The sequence below is a fragment of the Haliotis cracherodii genome, unplaced genomic scaffold, assembly GCF_022045235.1.
Source record: "Haliotis cracherodii isolate W230 unplaced genomic scaffold, xgHalCrac1.p SCAF_20, whole genome shotgun sequence".
In the NCBI taxonomy this organism is placed as follows: domain Eukaryota; kingdom Metazoa; phylum Mollusca; class Gastropoda; order Lepetellida; family Haliotidae; genus Haliotis; species Haliotis cracherodii.
In genome coordinates, this window is record NW_027266276.1 from 12,550,763 (window position 1) to 12,570,414 (window position 19,652).

General features: G+C 41.1%; 1 protein-coding gene across 1 annotated transcript; it reads right to left on the reverse strand.

Annotated features, from left to right (window-relative positions):
- Positions 1–905: 905 nt before the first annotated feature.
- On the reverse strand, positions 906–10,864 carry LOC139470335 (integumentary mucin C.1-like). The gene is made up of 7 exons (XM_071252712.1): positions 10,555–10,864; positions 7,285–7,383; positions 5,670–6,062; positions 4,484–4,544; positions 2,726–2,837; positions 2,379–2,555; positions 906–1,022 (listed from the first exon to the last, which is right to left on the reverse strand). Exons 1-7 carry the CDS (start codon positions 10,862–10,864, stop codon positions 906–908), a joined length of 1,269 nt encoding a protein of 422 aa, XP_071108813.1.
- Positions 10,865–19,652: the final 8,788 nt, after the last annotated feature.

Here is a 19,652-nt window from a genome sequence, read left to right on the forward strand (position 1 = left end):
ACCCTTTGTTGTCCAATTTGCAAGTCGTGTGGGTCGACGACGCCCGTTCTTACCGTGCACGAATTCGCAATGTTCACAGAATGCCATGGCCATCAATGAGCCAGGACATTCTCCCACTGAACACGTCTGGGACATGATAGGAAAACATGTGCGTCAACGTCATAGGTCGCCGACCGCGTTGGCTGAACTTTGAGGAGTGGCTGAAAAAATCGCCATTGAGAGACTCATCCGTTGAACGCCTCGGCAAGTGAGTAATTGTTTAACAAATCGTGGCGGTATTACGCACAACTGATCCATCAAAGTCAATTTTGAAATTCCCTATCTCCCCCTAATCGTCCTTCAAGGTCATTGGCTGTCATAACTTCTACTGTCATTCTTCACTAGCGGCCGTAATGTGTTCCCAAGTCGTTCCTTATTCATACAACTATTACTAGAAACGAATATCTCTTACAATTGTGGACATTTTGAATTATTTCCTGGGCGGTCAGGTAGCCTAGTGGTTAAAGCGTTCGCTCGTCACGCCGAAGAACCGGCTTCGATTCCAGACATGTGTACAATGTGTGAAGCCCATTTCTGGTGTACCCGCCGTGGTATTGCTAGAATATTGCTAAAAGCGTCGTAAAACCATACTCACTCACTCACTTAAATTATTTCCGGGTATCCCCTACTTTTGTTTTTATAATTTTAAATATTGACCATACGAGATATTTTATGAAAGAGCAGAGGTTAATGCCTTGACCTTTTTAAAACTATTGGGTCGAGGAAAAAAAGAAAAGTATTCATGTTATATACAGTGAAAAGTCAATATGATTTCTTGGTGTCCAGTTCCAGACCGTGAAATACACTCCCATGTGATCACAATTAGCGCCCAGGCAAGTCTTGCATTGCGTTTCAGGAAATATTGTCTATTGCTGATTAGGATCGGTCATTCCCACAACTTTGACAGCGTCTATCTCTGTAGCTCCTCCCGCAAAATAAGGATCCACCCATATCTTGATGACGTCAGACGTAAAACTCAGCGCCTGAAAGAGTAGGCATCGTTAATGTGAGCGAAGAAACAACAATCAACAAGAGGACAACGTCATCGATATCTCCCGCAATGGTAAATACTTGTCGTAAATAAATATGCTCTGCAAAAACAGAAACGCAAAGTGATTTTAGATGTATATATCATATGAATAATCAACAGATGGTAATCGATTATTCTACCATGAATTTGGAATGTACTCGATTCCGATTGGTCAATCTGAGGCTATTAAATAACAATAAAACCCTTCTGATTGAAACAGCTGGTTTGACGGCCGCATCACCGCGGAAGCTAATATTCATAGAAAAGTACTATTTTCAGTCATTGTCAGTAGGCGTATTTAAATAATTATATCTACAATTACAGGTTACACAATGCACAGATGCGGTTACTACAATATTCAAAGGATGCGTGGCAATACAGTTCGTGCAGAAAACACGGCAGAAATCTACAAAGAGAATGCATCTTAGTCTTGGAGACAACAGAGAGCTTGGATTTTTGGAGCTTTTCTATTTACGACTGTGACGTCATATCGTTTGCGTCACAATGAGCGATATGGCGTCATAATGGTGACGCACGATGTTGAGCGAAAGCCTTGCAAAACTTGCTTTGTTTTCTATAGGTATGCCCACCTCATGTTAGTTTACCAAGTTGCGTGATTATATGCTTTCAATGCCTGCCATATGTTCAAGTGAAGTATGACGGTGTAAACAAACTGGTTGAGTATATACAGCGCCATACATGTATTTTGTTCGGTGCACGATTCCGTAATCAATAACCCACTCAATACACTGGACTCAACCCATGCCGCTTCACTCAGTATATTTGCCAACACCAAAGAGTTTTATTTAGTCACGGCAGAATGGAGATAAACATACTGTGTTTTCAATGTAGAGCGAGGTTACCGGTAGATATAACCACGCTACATTTATCATTTGAGACCTCACGCTGCGCGTTCGGTTTCAAGTTCAATTCAGCGCGGTTAAATCTACAGGTAACCTAGATCTACATTGAAAACACACTATGTCTATCTCCTAATTCAAAAGTGGCTCATAGCATTGTTATTGACGCAGATTCCATGTGTGTCATATATAAGATTTTCAAGATGAAGATCATCTGTTCTTATTATCTTGTATGGCTGCCCTCTGGATGCCGATTTTTTTCTGACGCATATTTTCCTAAGATCGGAAAAGTGAAGGTTGTGCGAGAATTGCGCTCACGCGGCACTGGATCTACCTCTGGCTATAAAATTACGAAGAGATAGAGAATATTGAAAAATATAAGATCTATCGATGTGCCAAGCAAGAGAGAGAGAGAGAGAGAGATAGAGAGAGAGAGAGAGTTTTCTTACATTGTTTAGAGCGAGCTTGAAGATTCGGATTGACTGTAGCCTATATAACCGGTTCGAGTGATACATAGTGTGATATGCCCCAGAAGACTTCATGACCTGCACCGACCAGGTTGCGCCTGCGCGGTACGTCTCATACACGTGCACTTCTTTGATGTAGAGTCTCCTGGCATACTGCAACTGCAGAAAAGTTTCTCAGTTACCTAGCCACTGTCTCAAAAGGGCATTTACATATATATATGTATGTAGCTTTCCAGTAACATCCTTGAAAGCACAACTCTTAGATATTGTTGTCGTTTCAAATAACAAAGAGCGAAATAACCTGTAGATGCTGATATATCTTTTCTTACCTTCACATACTGCTCGTAATTTAACTGGTAAATATTGGACTGTGCCCATGCTTTGACATTGTGGCCGTAGTCTGGCACATCGGGCTCTCCAATCACTTGGCTTGCGGCGTTGCTGACAAATATGAAACGTCATTTAGTCTGTAAATAATCGATTCGGGGCCAGACAGTCCAGTGATTGACATCATGAGCATTTCTCTACACTATCGGGATGCGATAACATGCATCCTCTAAGTCAACGAGACTGGCAACGCGGTCCCGTCAGTCGCCTCTTGCAACAACCATGGGTTGCTGAAGACCCATTCTAACCCGGATCTTCACTGGTCAGATACAGTCGTAACATTGTGTATAGATTTCAGTCCAAATTGCGACCAAGCACGGGTGGCACTAAAATTTAATGGATAATGTTTTAGTATCGGTGACTTTGTTGTCTCGTATCGCTGTTCATAATGTCAATCATTCATTTGGCTTGTCTCATCTTGACTCGATTATTTGCTGGCAAACGTTATATAGCTAAGTGAGGCGTTAAAAAAAGCAATCAAACAAACACATGTAAGAAAACTAATGCACTCTTCATATAGACCACATGTGTCGGTGAGGGTCTTACATGGGCATAAGGAGGGGTGATCTGGACAATACGCCGTGTAGTGTCAAAATCCCTAAGTTGTGCCAAAAACATTGTCATGGATTCGAATCCCGGTTCGCCCCGATTATGTTTCTAGGTTTGTCTGCACCATGCCCGTGCTCGTGGGTTTCATCGAAGTGGTAAACGTCTGAAACCTGCCACACCTCGGGCTTTCCTTTCATATAAAGCTGACGTACAAGATCTGAAATAATGTTCAAAAATGGCATTAATACCAACTCACTCACGCTTAGGGAAGGTCGGGTAGCCAAATGGTTAAAGCGTTCGCTCGTCATGCCGAAACCCGGGTTCGATTCCCATCATAGGTACAATGTGCAAAGCCCATTTCTGGTGTCCCCCGCCGTGGTATTGCTGGAGTATTGCTGGAGTATTGCTAAAAGCGGCGTAAAACCATATTCACTCACTCACGCTTATCAAAACAATATCAATCTATGTATTGCATAAGAGGGACTTATTCATCCCTTGAAAAATAACAAAGGATTGTGTGCTTGCAGTATAGTGTGTTGATCTTGTTGGTACTTCAACTATATATGTTTTATTCAATGAACGTTCAGACATTATTCTCATTATTGTTAACGGACTTTTGCTGACTATTTGCCATAAATCGGCCTTTTTTTGTAATTCATGGACATGAAGAGTGCTTGGGTCTTTGTTGGAAAAGTGTATGGCCATGATGCTTAGTATTTATGCTGAACATATACTTCATGATGTCCTCCGCCTTGATATTTCTGGAATATTGCTAAAGGCAGCGTAAAACCATATTCACTCACTCATGATTATAATGCTTATAATTGCTAGTGTCACATGTATATGCATTGAGGGTGCGATTGCTTCAGAAGCAGATCTCAGTAACCCGATGCAATGTATTTGTGCATTTTTAAACGGTTACTTTTATGCTTTTATGCTTTTTTGTATTTGAATTTCATTTCACGGTGTTAATGATCATCAATAGAGCCAACACGAATACTTTTTAAGTTTTACATGGCTACTTCCTGGATGTTCCACGTGTCACAAGTCGGACGAACCCGTAACACGAAATACAAATAAATGTTGCCTGGTATGTTTGTTATTGAAATCGACTCATGTATTGAAGATGAAGATAGGTAAAAAGTAGTTACTTGTCTCCGGAGTTGTCCTGTGACGAGTAGTCCAACACAGCTGTCGCCCACAGTTCCACCACTACAATAAGGACAAGGTCAGAGGAATCATGTGTGGGCAACTACAACTACATCAACTACAACATTTTGCGAACCCTACCAATATCTGCTGTTAAAGCAATGCATCGGGATGCGCAGACCGACGAGCAAAATGGCTTCACGTTTATGTTCTGGCAAATGTTGTATTTAGAAATGAATAATCGCTTAAGCACTTGTTTCAGGCTGAAGACGACGACAATAATTTCTACAGAGATCGCGTGTTAAGGTTTTAAACCGGAAGTTGTCAAATTGATTGGGCCATCCTTCGGCGCAGTCGAGGAAAACAATGTGCAATTACCGAAATAAAGCTGATGAAGTAATGGCAATTGCACATACATGTCCAAAAAGGGAGATCGAAAACATGGCAATGTGTTCTCTGTGAACGGTACTGCGTATGGTTCTTGTCTTGTTTCTGAAATGATTCGGAGGCATGGGTGGCCCAGTCTTCTAAGTCGCAATTCGCTGTGCAGAGTTGCGTCCCTTGGGCACGCCAGAAACCAATGATTGATTGTTCGAATCCCGGTTCGCCCTGATTCTGTTTCTAGGTTTGTCAGCACCATACCCGTGCTCGTTGGTTTCACCGAAGTGGTAAACGTCTGAGACCTGCATCACTTCGGGCTTTCCTCCCACATTAAGCTGACACGCCGTGATTTAACTGGAATACTGTTAAAAGCGGCGTTAAACCAAACTCACTCACTGAAATGATCCCATAAAGCTGTAACACTATAAATCGTATTCTTTCTTATATTCAGATTATTTGAAAACACTTAAAACGCCTTGCCCATTTTGCGTATTTAAAAAGTACCGTTTAAGTGGGCTGAAGATGGATAGCATTTTATCAATTTAGAAACATAATCTGTTTCATTATAATGTTTTTTGCACTGGTTATGGTAAAGTATAGTGGTCTGAAAGAAAAGGACGGTTTGAGTGTGACTTTCTATTTAAATCCAATACAAAAAGGCATTAAGCTACCCTGGTTTGTCTCGACGAACGATTTAAGGTCCACAAGGACATCTCTGGATCTATATTTCATGTAGTCATCATTCATTCATTTATGAATACATTTATATGATCTCAGAGTATGTATCGGTACAGAGAAGACTCATACTTTGTGATGTAGCAACCGTAGTCGTCGTTAACGATGTAGTGGTTGTTGGTGTTGTCGTAGTGGGTGTAGTTGTTGGAGTGGTTGTAGTAGTGGTAGTAGTAGTAGTTGTAGTAGAAGTAGAAGCCGTAGATGTAGCAGCAGTTGTCATCGGTGTTGGAGTTGTTGCAGGTGATGCAGTTGTAATCGTTGTTGGAGTTGTTGCAGTTGATCCAGTTGTCATCGTTGTTGGAGTTGTTGCAGTTGATCCAGTTGTCATCGGTGTTGGAGTTGTTGCAGTTGATCCAGTTGTAATCGGTGCTGGAGTTGTTGCAGGTGATGCAGTTGCCATCGGTGTTAAGCCTGCAGTTGCAGTCAGTGGCGTAGCAGCCAGGACTGTTACTGTGGACGAAACTGCTACGCATGCGATAAGCATTTCATTGTTATCATTGAACAGCTAATTGGTATGCTCCTCAGTTTAGATTTGAGTCCTGAAAAAATGTGTTTCAAACAAATAAAAATATATATAATTTTAAACGGTGAACGAAAAAAAATGTCTCATTATATATTCGTAATTTCAATTATTTCTAGGTACTTTTAATATTTGGATAAGTTTCTCGTTACTTTGATTATTTGTCGTAATTTCAGAATTCTTCTCTTCATTTCAATAATTTTAAGAAATCGAAATTTCGGTTCCTTAAATATACTTGAAATAATGAGAAAAAACTCGTAATTTCCTTCTTTCTTTAAATAACCTTGAAATAACGAGAAAATAATCGAACTTATGATAAAATGATCAAATTAACGAGAAAGGACTCGAATTTTGAGGAAATAATTGAAATTACTAAATATTATATCGACGTTACGGGAAAAAACTCGAAAATACGGAACCGTGTGGGATAGTGTTGGCAGCAACAATAGCAGGTTGGAACCATTGTTGTAGGTGGGTGGTTCGAATCTACCTGTCCTGTATGATGGTGGTTTTACCTGGTCTAACACTATGGGACCTGTGCCTTACATGGTTTTATTGTTGCCAACGCTGTCAGATTGTGTTCTTGTGAACGTTAAACTGTAGTGCTACCCGGTTCCGTCACGCCAGCTCTGTGACGGTCATTTTACAAGAGTGGCATCCTGATGCCGAATTGTGTTGGATAAATCGACTGTTTATTTCCGATGTGCAGTAACCCAGTGTGTCAAAGATCGCATGCTGGTCCACCGTAGATGTTGGTAAATTTGTCCAACAAACTTTTCACTTTTTCATGATTATCTCCTACTGCACGAGATTTTCATCCCGACATTCTCACATTGCAGCTGGTTCCTTTAAGCACTCTGTTTCATACATTACCTGTACCAAGGTACAGTCATCTAAAACAGTTACTTTTGTTGCTGAGAATCTTATTGAGATAAATATATCACAGAAACATTACATACCCGTCCCAATGTTGAGAAGGAGCACACATATATAGAAGCGCCTATTGGCCGATATGAGTTCAAGTATAAGTTACAAATTCGAAGGAAAAGGCAATATTTCATCTTTCGCTGACCATTTTATACTGGCAAATTGGTGTTTGTTTTGGCTCTGTAATAAACGCAAATAACATGTCTTTAAATCATACATATACGTGTATCACAAAGGTACCTTCAGTCGTTGTCATGATTGTTAATGTTGTGGTATGTGTCGGTGGTGCCGTTGCTGTTGTCGTCGTCGGTGGCGTCGTCGTCGAGAAGGGCACCGCACCTGTTTTGATAAAGAAATACTCCCTAGTTGTTCGACATAAATTTACTATAAATTACTTTCGGTTTTGTTAAATCAATTGAGAAAAAAATTTAATCAAAATAATCTGAGTCTGAAGATAATACATAAGATCTCAGCGTGAGGCATATCTAACCTTGGTGGTAGCTCGTAGATGTGTGGGGCCGTAGCAGATGTCAGTGTGAGGTACATCTTACCTTGGTGGTAGTAGATGTCAGTGTGAAATATATCTTACCTCGGTGGTGGCAGATGTCAGTGTGAGATATATCTTACCTTGGCGGTGGTAGATGTCAGTGTGAGGTACATCTTACCTTGGCGGTAGCAGATGTCAGTGTGAGGTATATCTTACCTTGGTTGTAGTAGATGTCAGGGTGGGGTATATCCTACCTCGGTGGTGGCAGATGTCAGTGTGAGATATATCTTACCTTGGCAGAAGTAGATGTCAGTGTGAGATATATCTTATCTAGGCGGTAGTAGATGTCGGTATAGGATATATCTTACCTCGGTGGTGGCATATGTCAGTGTGAGGTATATCTTACCTTGGCGGTAGTAGATGTCAGTGTCAGGTATATCTTACCTTGGCGGTAGTAGATGTCAGTGTGAGGTATATATTACCTTGGCGGTTGTAGATGTCAGTGTGAGCTATATTTTACCTTGGTGGTAGTAGATGTCAGTGTGAGGTATATATTACCTTGGTGGTAGAAGATGTCAGTGTGAGATATATCTTACCTTTGCGGTGGTAGAAGTAAGTGTGAGGTATATCTTACCTCGGTGGTGGCAGATGTCAGTGTGAGATATATCTTACCTTGGTGGTGGTAGATGTCAGTATAGGATATATCTTACCTCGGTGGTGGCAGATGTCAGTGTGAGATATATCTTACCTTGGCGGTAGTAGATGTCAGTGTGGGATATATCTTACCTTGGCGGTAGTAGATGTCATTATATGTATATCTTACCTTGGCGGTAGCAGATGTCAATGCGGGGTATATCTTACATTGTCGGTAGTAGATGTCAGTGTGAGGTATATCTCACCTTGGTGGTAGTAGATGTCAGTATAAGGTATATCTTACATTGGTGGTAGTAGATTTCAGTGTGGGGTATATCTCACCTTGGCGGTAGTAGATGTCAGTATAAGGTATATCTTACATTGGCGGTAGTAGATGTCAGTGTGGGGTATATCTCACCTTGGTGGTAGTAGATGTCAGTATAAGGTATATCTTACATTGGTGATAGTAGATGACAGTGTCAGGTATATCTTTCCTTGTAGGTAGTAGATGTCAGTGTGAGATATATCTTACCTTGGCGGTAGTAGATGTCAGTGTGAGGTATATCTTACCTTGGCGGTAGTAGATGTCAGTGTGAGGTATATCTTACCTTGGAGGTAGTAGATGTCAGTGTGAGGTATATCTTACCTTGGCGGTAGTAGATGTCAGTGTCAGGTATGCCTTACCTTTGCGGTAGTAGATGTCATTGTCAGGTATATCTTACCTTGGCGGTAGCAGATGTCAGTGTCAGGTATGTCTTACCTTGGCGGTAGTAGATGTCAGTGTGGGATATATCTTACCTTGGTGGTAGTAGATGTCAGTGGGGATATATTATACCTTGGAGGTAGTAGATGTCAGTGTGAGGTATATCTTACCTTGACGGTAGTAGATGTCAGTGTGGGGTATATCTTACCTTGGAGGTAGTAGATGTCAGTTTGAGGTATATCTTACCTTGGTGGTAGTAGATGTCAGTGTCAGGTATGTCTTACCTTGGCGGTAGTAGATGTCAGTGTCAGGTATATCTTACCTTGGAGGTAGTAGATGTCAGTGTCAGGTATGTCTTACCTAGGCGGTAGTAGATGTCAGTGTCAGGTATATCTTACCTTGGTGGTAGTAGATGTCAGTGTCAGGTATGTCTTACCTTGGCGGTAGTAGATGTCAGTGTCAGGTATATCTTACCTTGGTGGTAGTAGATGTCAGTGTCAGGTATATCTTACCTTGGCGGTAGTAGATGTCAGTGTGGGATATATCTTACCTTGGTGGTAGTAGATGTCAGTGTGGCGTATATCTTACCTTGGTGGTAGTAGATGTCAGTGTGGCGTATATCTTACCTTGGCAGTAGTAGATGTCAGTGTGGGGTATATCTTACATTGGTGGTAGTAGATGTCAGTGTGAGGTATATCTTTCCTTGTAGGTAGTAGATGTCAGTGTGAGGTATATCTTACCTTGGCGGTAGTAGATGTCAGTGTCAGGTATGCCTTACCTTTGCGGTAGTAGATGTCAGTGTCAGGTATATCTTACCTTGGTGGTAGTAGATATCAGTGTCAGGTATGTCTTACCTTGGCGGCAGTAGATGTCAGTGTGAGATATATCTTACCTTGGTGGTAGTAGATGTCAGTGGGGATATATTATACCTTGGAGGTAGTAGATGTCAGTGTGAGGTATATCTTACCTTGGTGGTAGTAGATGTCAGTGACAGGTATATCTTACCTTGGCGGTAGTATATGTCAGTGTCAGGTATATCTTACCTTGGAGGTAGTAGATGTCAGAGTCAGGTATATCTTACCTTTGCGGTAGTAGATGTCAGTGTGGGATATATCTTACCTTGGTGGTAGTAGATGTCAGTGTGGCGTATATCTTACCTTGGTGGTAGTATGTCAGTGTGGCGTATATCTTACCTTGGTGGTAGTAGATGTCAGTGTGGGGTATATCTTACCTTGGTGGTAGTACATGTCAGTGTGAGATATATCTTACTTTGGTGGTAGTAGATGTCAGTGTGGGGTATATCTTAACCTCGCGGTAGTAGATGACAGTGTGAGATATATCTCACCTTGGTGGTAGTAGATGACAGTGTGAGATATATCTTACCTTGGTGGTAGTAGATGTCAGTGTGGCGTATATCTTACCTTGGTGGTAGTAGATGACAGTGTCAGGTATATCTCACCTTGGTGGTAGTAGATGTCAGTGTCAGGTATATCTTACCTTGGCGGTAGTAGATGTCAGTGTGAGGTATATCTTACCTTGGTGGTAGTAGATGTCAGTGTCAGGTATATCTTACCTTGGCGGTAGTAGATGTCAGTGTGGCGTATATCATACCTTGGTGGTAGTAGATGCCAGTGTGAGATATATCTTACCTTGGTGGTAGTAGATCTCAGTGTCAGGTATATCTTACCTTGGCGGTAGTAGATGTCAGTGTCCTGTTTACTGACCACTGTCAGAGTCTGTGGCAACTCGCCGTGGAGGACACACTCTCCTGAACCTGAATACGCCATAGACACACACCCTTCCTCTTGATGACACAGGACAGAACACTCCGCCCGACTTGGCACCGTCTTGCCACTTACAACGTAATCTGTGGCGGATTTGTCTCTGAATATCAGGTCAAAAACCTCATCCACGCACATAGTGCTTCCCTGAATACTTATAAATACACTGTTCAACATGACGAGAACGATGAACATCAGTTTCACAATGTCAGACATCATTTGAAATCCTCTCAACCTTCAGCGAGAATATTCATGCAGTCACTCTACTTAGAAGTCTTCTCGGAATAATTTCCTCAAGTAATGCGCAAGTACTAGTACTAAAACACTTTAACAGGGCCATTTTTTTTGTCTGATACACTCATTGGTTGCTGAGTCCTTGTGTCTTCATAGCTGACACTAACATACTTTTTGCAGATACCATGTTTTCCTCAATTGTGTAAAATAGTTCATGCAAGGCTGACTTCACATTCAAAGGATTTCGAGCAGCTGCATCCTCTGATGTCACAGAGTACTCTGTTTCACATCTTGGAAGATACGCGCTAATAAAACCGTAAAAAAGAAAACAACAAAAATTGAAAAGCAATTTAATTTATTATGAAGAAACTTTTAAACGATGAATTGAGAGTTCAGTGAACAAAATCTATAGCGAATGCAATTACATTACCCTTTTGTTTCATCGCGCTCCGCCAGCGGTTCCTTATTGTTATATTGTTTCCTCGATATGCATCTTGCATGCCGATCATTGGATCGCGTCACCCAATTTGCATAAAAAATGACCTCATTGGTAGCATTATTGGGGTATGAATCTGGTCTAGGTGGCAATGAGCCAGACCCTATACTTCTACTTTGAGACTTAATCCGAGCAGATGGGGCATCCGAGCAGGTGTAATTGAAAATTCTGACTTCAGTGAAAGAGACAAAAATATCCATATGATTCATATGAAATATCGACTAAAAGCAGAGAAGATTGCACAATTCCGACTTACCATGAGCATGTGTTTATGAATCACTATCAAATAGAAATGTAATAGATCACAAACTGATTTGTCAAAATTATTGGATAAACATTTTATTGTCTGATATCGTGTAAAGAGAACAATCGCTATGGTGTTAATAGCGTAGATGAGTGTTTTAGCCAACCTTCTTCGGAACAAGTCTCAATGCTTAAAGACGGACCTGGTCGAATTGGCCAAACATTACAAACTTGACATCAAATCAGGTATTCTTAAAGCCGATGTCAAGAAAACTTTGAATACTAACATAGTTGAGGAAGATATTTTGGCTGATGATGCATTAACTGTGATTAAAAACACAACAAATGTTTTGGCATTAAAGAAATTATAATATGAATAAGAAATTCGGCTCAGAGAATTAAAAGCTTTTAAAGAAAATTAAAATTTAGATTTGAAGTTAAGAAGTTATAATTTGAAAATGAAAACAAAGACAGAGAACTTCGGATTAAGCAATTAGAAATTCAAGCTGATATATTGATTCACAGAATGATCTCTCTCTCTCTCTCTCTCTCTCTCTCTCTCTCTCTCTCTCTCTCTCTCTCTCTCTCTCTTAGTACCTCAACTGGTGATAGATCTTACGTGTTGAAAAGGTGGCTAACAATTCAAAATTGGGATCAGTGAACCATGTGGTTGCAAAGTTTATATAGGGGAACAACTCAGGAAGTTTATTGTGCCTTACCTACTGATAGGAGTTCTGATTATCAGATAGTTTATTATGCCTTAACCTACTGATAGGAGTTCTGATTATCAGGATGTTAATTGTGCCTTAACCTACTGATAAAAGTTCTGATTATCAGGAAGTTCATTGTGCCTTAACCTACTGATAGGAGTTCTGATTATCAGGAAGTTTATTGTGCCTTAACCTACTGATAGGAGTTCTGATTATCAGGAAGTTTATTGTGCCTTAACCTACTGATAGGAGTTCTGATTATCAGGAAGTTCATTGTGCCTTAACCTACTGATAAATGTTCTGATTATCAGGAAGTTCATTGTGCCTTTACCTACTGATAGGAGTTCTGATTATCAGGATGTTAATTGTGCCTTAACCTACTGATAGGAGTTCTGATTATCAGGAAGTTCATTGTGCCTTTACCTACTGATAGGAGTTCTAATTATCAGGAAGTTTATTGTGCCTTAACCTACTGATAGGAGTTCTGATTATCAGGATGTTAATTGTGCCTTAACCTACTGATAGGAGTTCTGATTGTCAGGAAGTTCATTGTGCCTTAACCTACTGATAAAAGTTCTGATTATCAGGAAGTTCATTGTGCCTTTACCTACTGATAGGAGTTCTGATTATGAGGAAGTTTATTGTGCCTTAACCTACTGATAGGAGTTCTGATTATCAGGATGTTAATTGTGCCTTAACCTACTGATAGGAGTTCTGATTATCAGGAAGTTTATTGTGCCTTAACCTACTGATAGGAGTTCTGATTATCAGGAAGTTCATTGTGCCTTAACCTACTGATAAAAGTTCTGATTATCAGGAAGTTCATTGTGCCTTTACCTACTGATAGGAGTTCTGATTATCAGGATGTTAATTGTGCCTTAACCTACTGATAGGAGTTCTGATTATCAGGAAGTTCATTGTGCCTTTACCTACTGATAGGAGTTCTAATTATCAGGAAGTTTATTGTGCCTTAACCTACTGATAGGAGTTCTGATTATCAGGAAGTTTATTGTGCCTTACCTACTGACAGGAGTTCTGATTATCAGGAAGTTTATTGTGCCTTACCTACTGATAGGAGTTCTGATTATCAGGAAGTTTATTGTGCCTTACCTACTGAAAGGAGTTCTAATTATCAGGTTTTTAAAGGTAAAGTGTTCAAGGCTTATGAATTTGTTCCTGGTGATAGAGGCTATAGAGGCTCATAGGCAAAAGGTTAGTTCTGCTCAGAAAATGGATGGTTCTACTTTTGTTGAGTTTGCTTGGGAGAAATAAATTTTGTGTGAAAGGCGGTGTACTTCTAAGAAAGACAGTGGTGAATTTGATAGCTTGAGGCGGTTTTACTGAAGGATTTTAAGCAGTGTGTGTCAGGGGACATTTGGACATATCTTGATGAGCAGAAAGTGGATCAGATACTCAAGGCCGCTAATTGGCTTATTTGCTAACTCAAAGGGTTAGTTTCACGCAGTCAGGGTTTTAAGGCAGGAATTCGCAGGGTTAAAAATCTGGAAAGGATAGTTCATCCCTTCCTAGATCTAGTTCTATTATTTGTAAGTCTGATTCTGAGTTTATTGACAAAAAGTCAAGTTCTAGTCCAGTTGCTTGAAAAGACACTTCTGGATTGATGTCGGAGCCTACTTGTAGATATTGCTATTACCCAGGGCATATCATTTCTGTGTGCTCTCCCCTAATGATTTTAAGAATGTCAGGTCACAGCCTGTGGTTCGGCTAGTGACGAGGTGTTTTGTAGACCAGTCATCATGGTCTGTTAGTGTGAGAGAGGAGTACTCATCTTATCTTAGTAAAGGTTTTGTGTGTGAGCTAAAGGTGACAATTCCAATGTTAAACCCCATCGCCATTTTGAGGGATACTGGTGCTCTTTCAAAGGCTTTTGGGTGGTATTTTGCCACTTTCTGAGGTGAACTCAGAGGTTTTGTGAGATGGTTTATGTGGTTTTACTAGAGAGCCTCTCCATTTTGTAAATTTGAAGACAGATTTGGTGTCTGTGTTGGTTAAGGCACCTGTTAGAGGACAGATTTTGGGCCTGGGTTAAGGTTAAGGCACATGTTAGAGGTGCAGACTTACTTATTGGGAATGATTTGGCAGAGGAAGATTTGCCTGATGCTGTTGTTTGTCATGAGCCTAGCACTTCGGAAAGTACTGAAATATCTGCGTACTATGGCCAAGCAAGCATCTTCTGAGAATGATTCCAATTACGATTTTGCTGGCACTTTTGTTGGTAATTCTCTTGGCCTGTCTAAATTTTCAAGGGAGGGTACTCTAAAACTTATGACAATTTGGCTGTTGAGGAACAAGTTCATGGTAGGGAACAGTTACTGTCGGTTACGTTACAGGGGGAAGACCAATAACTCAAAATTTCTTGTCAATAGGGTACTCTCTTTAAAAGAAGCTGACACGGTTCCAGTTTGCTATGATTTCAAAGATAGCATTTTGATGAGGAAATTGTTCTTCCAAGTTTATGTCGAAATCATGTTCGCGTTTAACACATGAAACTCCTTTGGTAGGTCAATTGGGTGTGAGCAAAACTTGTGACAAACTTCTATCCCATATCTTTTGGCCTAATTTGTAGCATGAAGTGGCTGAATTTTGCAAAACCTGCCATGTGTGTCAAATGGTTGGCAAACCTAAACACAAATTCGTGCTTCACCTTTGAAACCAATTCAAGCCTTTGAAGGGCCTTTCAGCAGGGTCATCGTTGACAGTGTTGGCACTTTGCCTAATACAAGGTCTTGAAATCAGTACATGCTTACTATCATGGTGCTTCCACAAGGTTTCCAGAGAATATCCCTTAAAGGAAAAGTACGGCTCCGTATATTATCAAGGCTTTTGTAAATTCCTTCACTGTGATTGGTTTACAATGGACTATTCAGTCAGATCAGGGTTTTAACGTCATGTCAGGTGTTTCCCAAGAGGCTGTTTACAGCTTAACAAAAGTTTAGCATGCCTAATGTCAGATTATTCTCAGACAGGAAAACATGTAAAATGTGAATAATATCACGTTTTGTCATAATAGCCTACCTTCGTAATTTGAGTCAAGGCTCGTGAGGTGAGGTGAGGTAAGGTGAGGTGAGGTGAGGTGAGGTGAGGTGAGGTGAGATTGAACGTAGCTTTCAAGATTATTTTACTTATACAGTGACGTGCATGCACGTGTGTGGCTGCCTGTACTCGTCCCGACTTATGTCGGTTTTATTGTGCTATCCCACTGAGATGCAGTTAAACCCGAATACCCTATTCGGACATAGTACACTGACTCCGAGCCGACCAGTCCTTGTTTTAGCCCCTTAATCCCGATTGCCAGACAGGGTAACAACAAGTACCATCTCTTAACGTCTTTTGGTATGTCGCGACCGGGGATGAACCATCGACCTACCGCTCTTCGTCCAGATACTGTATCCAATTGACCACAGAGGCGTCATGCAGCTGGATAACGTTGAGTTGCCAATATAATTTTATCCATAATATACATACATTCTTTTACAAGAGGATGATTGGCAACTAAATTAGAGAAGCTCGGGGATGCGGTTGCTCAGGAATATTTTATGTGCGCATCAGATCGACAAGTTCAAGTGTGATGCTCTGTGCGATGCTTGAACACTTTCAGATCAGGGACACGGGTGGCCCAGTCGTCTTAGGCGCAGAAATTCGCTGTGCAGAGTTGCGTCCCTTAGGCGTGCCAGGAACCTATTATCTTGGGTTCGAGTCTGATTATGTTTCTGGGTTTCACCAATATGGTAAACGTCTAAGACGTTGAGACCTGCATAATTTCGGGGTTTCCTCGCACATGAAGGTGACATGTGGTTACACAAGGCTGAAACACTGTTCAAATTGGCGTTAAAACTCCACCCAGCCACTGATTTACTTATTATTTATTTAGTCTGCAAAAAATGTTGCAAAATGTGTTATTATCTTACGATATATTTCACACTCATGGAGTCTTAATTCGGGTTACGCGAAAGGGAGCGAGTTGGGTTTAACGCTGCTTGGAAAAGTATTTGAGTTAAATCACGGCGTGTCAGCTTAATTTTAGAAAAGCCCGAAGTGATGCAGGTCTCAGACGTTTTCCACTTTGGTGAATCCCAGGAGCACGGGTATGGTGCTGACAAACCTAGAAACATTATCAGCGCGATTTTGAGACTTGCCTGACTAGAACATTGGGAACTTTACACGTAGGAAACCCTTCAAACATCATATTGGAGTAGAATTACATATATCATAACATTTTGGTGCCATCTGTGTCATAAACCGGATGATTTATCGATATTTCAATGATGACAGTAAAACATGCTTTTGGATTTACGGGTGTGTTAGGAGTGAGTGAGTGGGTTGGGTTTTTCACGACGCTTTTAACAGTATTCCAGTTATATCACGGCGTGTCAGCTTAATGTGGGAGGAAAGCCTGGAGTGATGCAGGTCTCAGACGTTTACCACTTTGGTGAAACCCACGAGCACGGGAATGGTGCTGACAAACCTAGAAACATAATCGGGGCTAACCGGGATTCGAACCCACAATCATAAGTTGGGTGTCTCATGAGATGAAATACCAACACCTTGCATTGGGAGAATGTAGAAATACAGGGGCTGAAGATGTAAATATCAGTAATAAAGTTATACCCGTGTGATGCAATAAATGAACATTTTCCTTGTCTCAAATGATGCAGTATATGACCATATGTCTCAAATGGTGCAGTATATGAATATATGTCTCAAGTGATGCAGTATATGAACATATGTCTCAAGTGATGCAGTATAGGAACACATGTCTCAAGTGATGCAGTATAGGAACATATGTCTCAAGTGATGCAGTACATGAACATATGTCTCAAGCGATGCAATGTATCAACATAAAATTATGTCTCATGTAGAACAGTATATGAACACGTGTCTTGTCTCATGTTATGCAATATTTGAAAAACGTCGGTCCTGTGCAAAATGGTGATGAACATTAAAATATGTGCCTTGCCCAAGGTTGTGTAAGGTATTGTTATGTGGCAGAGGAAATAGTAACTTTGTTCTGATGAAAAGTGGGGAAGCAAATTGATAGAGGCGCTCGTACAATGTTATGTTGTGGTAGTGACCTTGGTATAGAGTGACCTCTGGTTTCGTTGTTTGTAGCCCAAACTCCGCCCAGTCCTTGACAAATGGGTTCCGTCAGTGTGTGCGTGCGTGTGTGCGTGTGTGAGTCCCGAAATCGTTTCCGGAGCATAACTCAGAAACCGTTAAATATTTCTCCTCGAAACTTTGCATGTCTATCAGACTCATGCTGAACTGTTGCCTTTTGCTATTTAGGAATTTAAAAAAAAAATTATTTTTACGTTTCCATGGCAACAAGTTGGACTTTGGTTCTATAAGGGTGCTGTTCGTTTCCGGAGCGTAACTCAAAAACCGTTAAATAATTTCTTACAAAACTTTGTATGTTTACCAGACACATACTGAACTGGTGCCATTTGATATTAAGGAGTTTTATAAATGTTTATTTTAGAATTTCCATTGTAGCTATTTTGACATGGCCTAAGAGAAATGTTGGCGGGGGATATACATGTAGATGACTTCGTCGACTATACGCTTGTTCTCAGCGCTTCCAGGCAGCTGAAAGGCTTCTGGGTGCATCTCTATAAGCGCGTGACCAAGGTTATTCGATGCCTTCCTTCTACGGCCTGACTTTATCTACTAGCCCAGTGATACCTGATACGCGATACCTATCGAAAAAAATGACTTTTCTGCCTTTTTAAAACACTCATTCCTGTATTCAAGAACGGGTGACAAATCTTAACTTTCGAGAGTGCACCTTTCGAGAGAGACTTTTATATTAGAGCCTGATATTTATATTGCTGTTGTCACATATTTTGACCCACTGTACCAGACATTTGAGCAACTGTCTTTTCTAAACATAAACCTTATTCTGTGTTTTTCAATATTTGTTCATTCATCTTGTGTGGTTGGTTATTTTCTGATTTCACAACGTAGGACCACCTGCGACTCCTTATCTGGTGTGATACAGGTGAGGTGAAATGGGATGGAACGTCGGGTCGAGTTTTTGAACTTTTACATGACGTGCATGCACATGTGTGTATATGTATGTGTGTGTGTGGCTGTCTGTACTAGTCAGGACTAATGTCAAGTTAATAGTGCTAGCCCACTGAGATACCATGCTGCAGTTTGACATGTCAATATCCCACTCAAACACAGTATACTGACTCCGGGCTGACCAGTTTGTTTTGAGCCCCTTAATGGCGAGTGCCAGGCAGGGTAACATCAAATATCATCGTTTAACGCATTTTGGTATGACGCAGCCGGGGATTGAACCCCCGACCTTCCGCTCTCCGGGCGGACGCTCTACCACAAGACCGCGGAGGCAGTCTGGTGTGATACACATGTAATTATATATACATGTGTAAGTTGGGTTTAACACCGCTTTTAACAGTATTCCAGTTACATCACGGGGTGTCAGCTTAATGTGGGAGGAAAACAGCTTAATGTGGGAGGAGTGATGCAGACGTTAACCACTTCGGTGAAACCCACGAGCACGGGTATGGTGCTGACAAACCTAGAAACATTATCGGGGCGAACCAGGATTCGAACCCACAATCATGTTTCTGGCGTGCCCAAGGGACGCAACTCTGCACAACGCGCATCACCTTGGACGACTGGGCCATCAGTGCCACTGCATGAGCTAACTAGACTGGACTTATGCCAGTCTTAAAAGTTAGTCCACGGAGATACGATGCTGCAGTTTAACATGGAAACCCAACTCAAGACACAGTATACCGACTCTTGAATTGACCAACCCCTGTTTAATCCCCTTAATGCTGAGCACCAGGAAGAATACCACATAGTGATATAACAAGTGTTATATTTGAGATACCACTTTCTTAGTGAGTGAGAGAGTGAGTATGATTTTGCGCAGCTTTTAGCAATATTCCAGCAATATCACGGCAGGGGACACCAGAAATGGGCTTCACACATTGTACCCATGTCGGGAATCTTCGGGATGAGCGAACTCTTTAACCACTTGGCTACCCGACCGCCCCACCACTTTCTTAGTAAAGTAAACATTCTCGTACTTTTTAGGTTGAGTCGGACGGGATTCGAACCCACAAAGTGAAAGTTTTAATGTCTTTGGGTATGACGCAGCCAGGGGAGTGAACCACTAACCCTACGGTGCTGGCAGATGCTCTGCCCACCACACCACAGAGCTGAAGAAGACTAGCAGCTGTGTTTTATCAATTCCACAAAACAACAAAACATCAAATCCAGTGATTCCAAGTGATATTTATTCCCTTCTTACAAGAACATTCTGACAGTA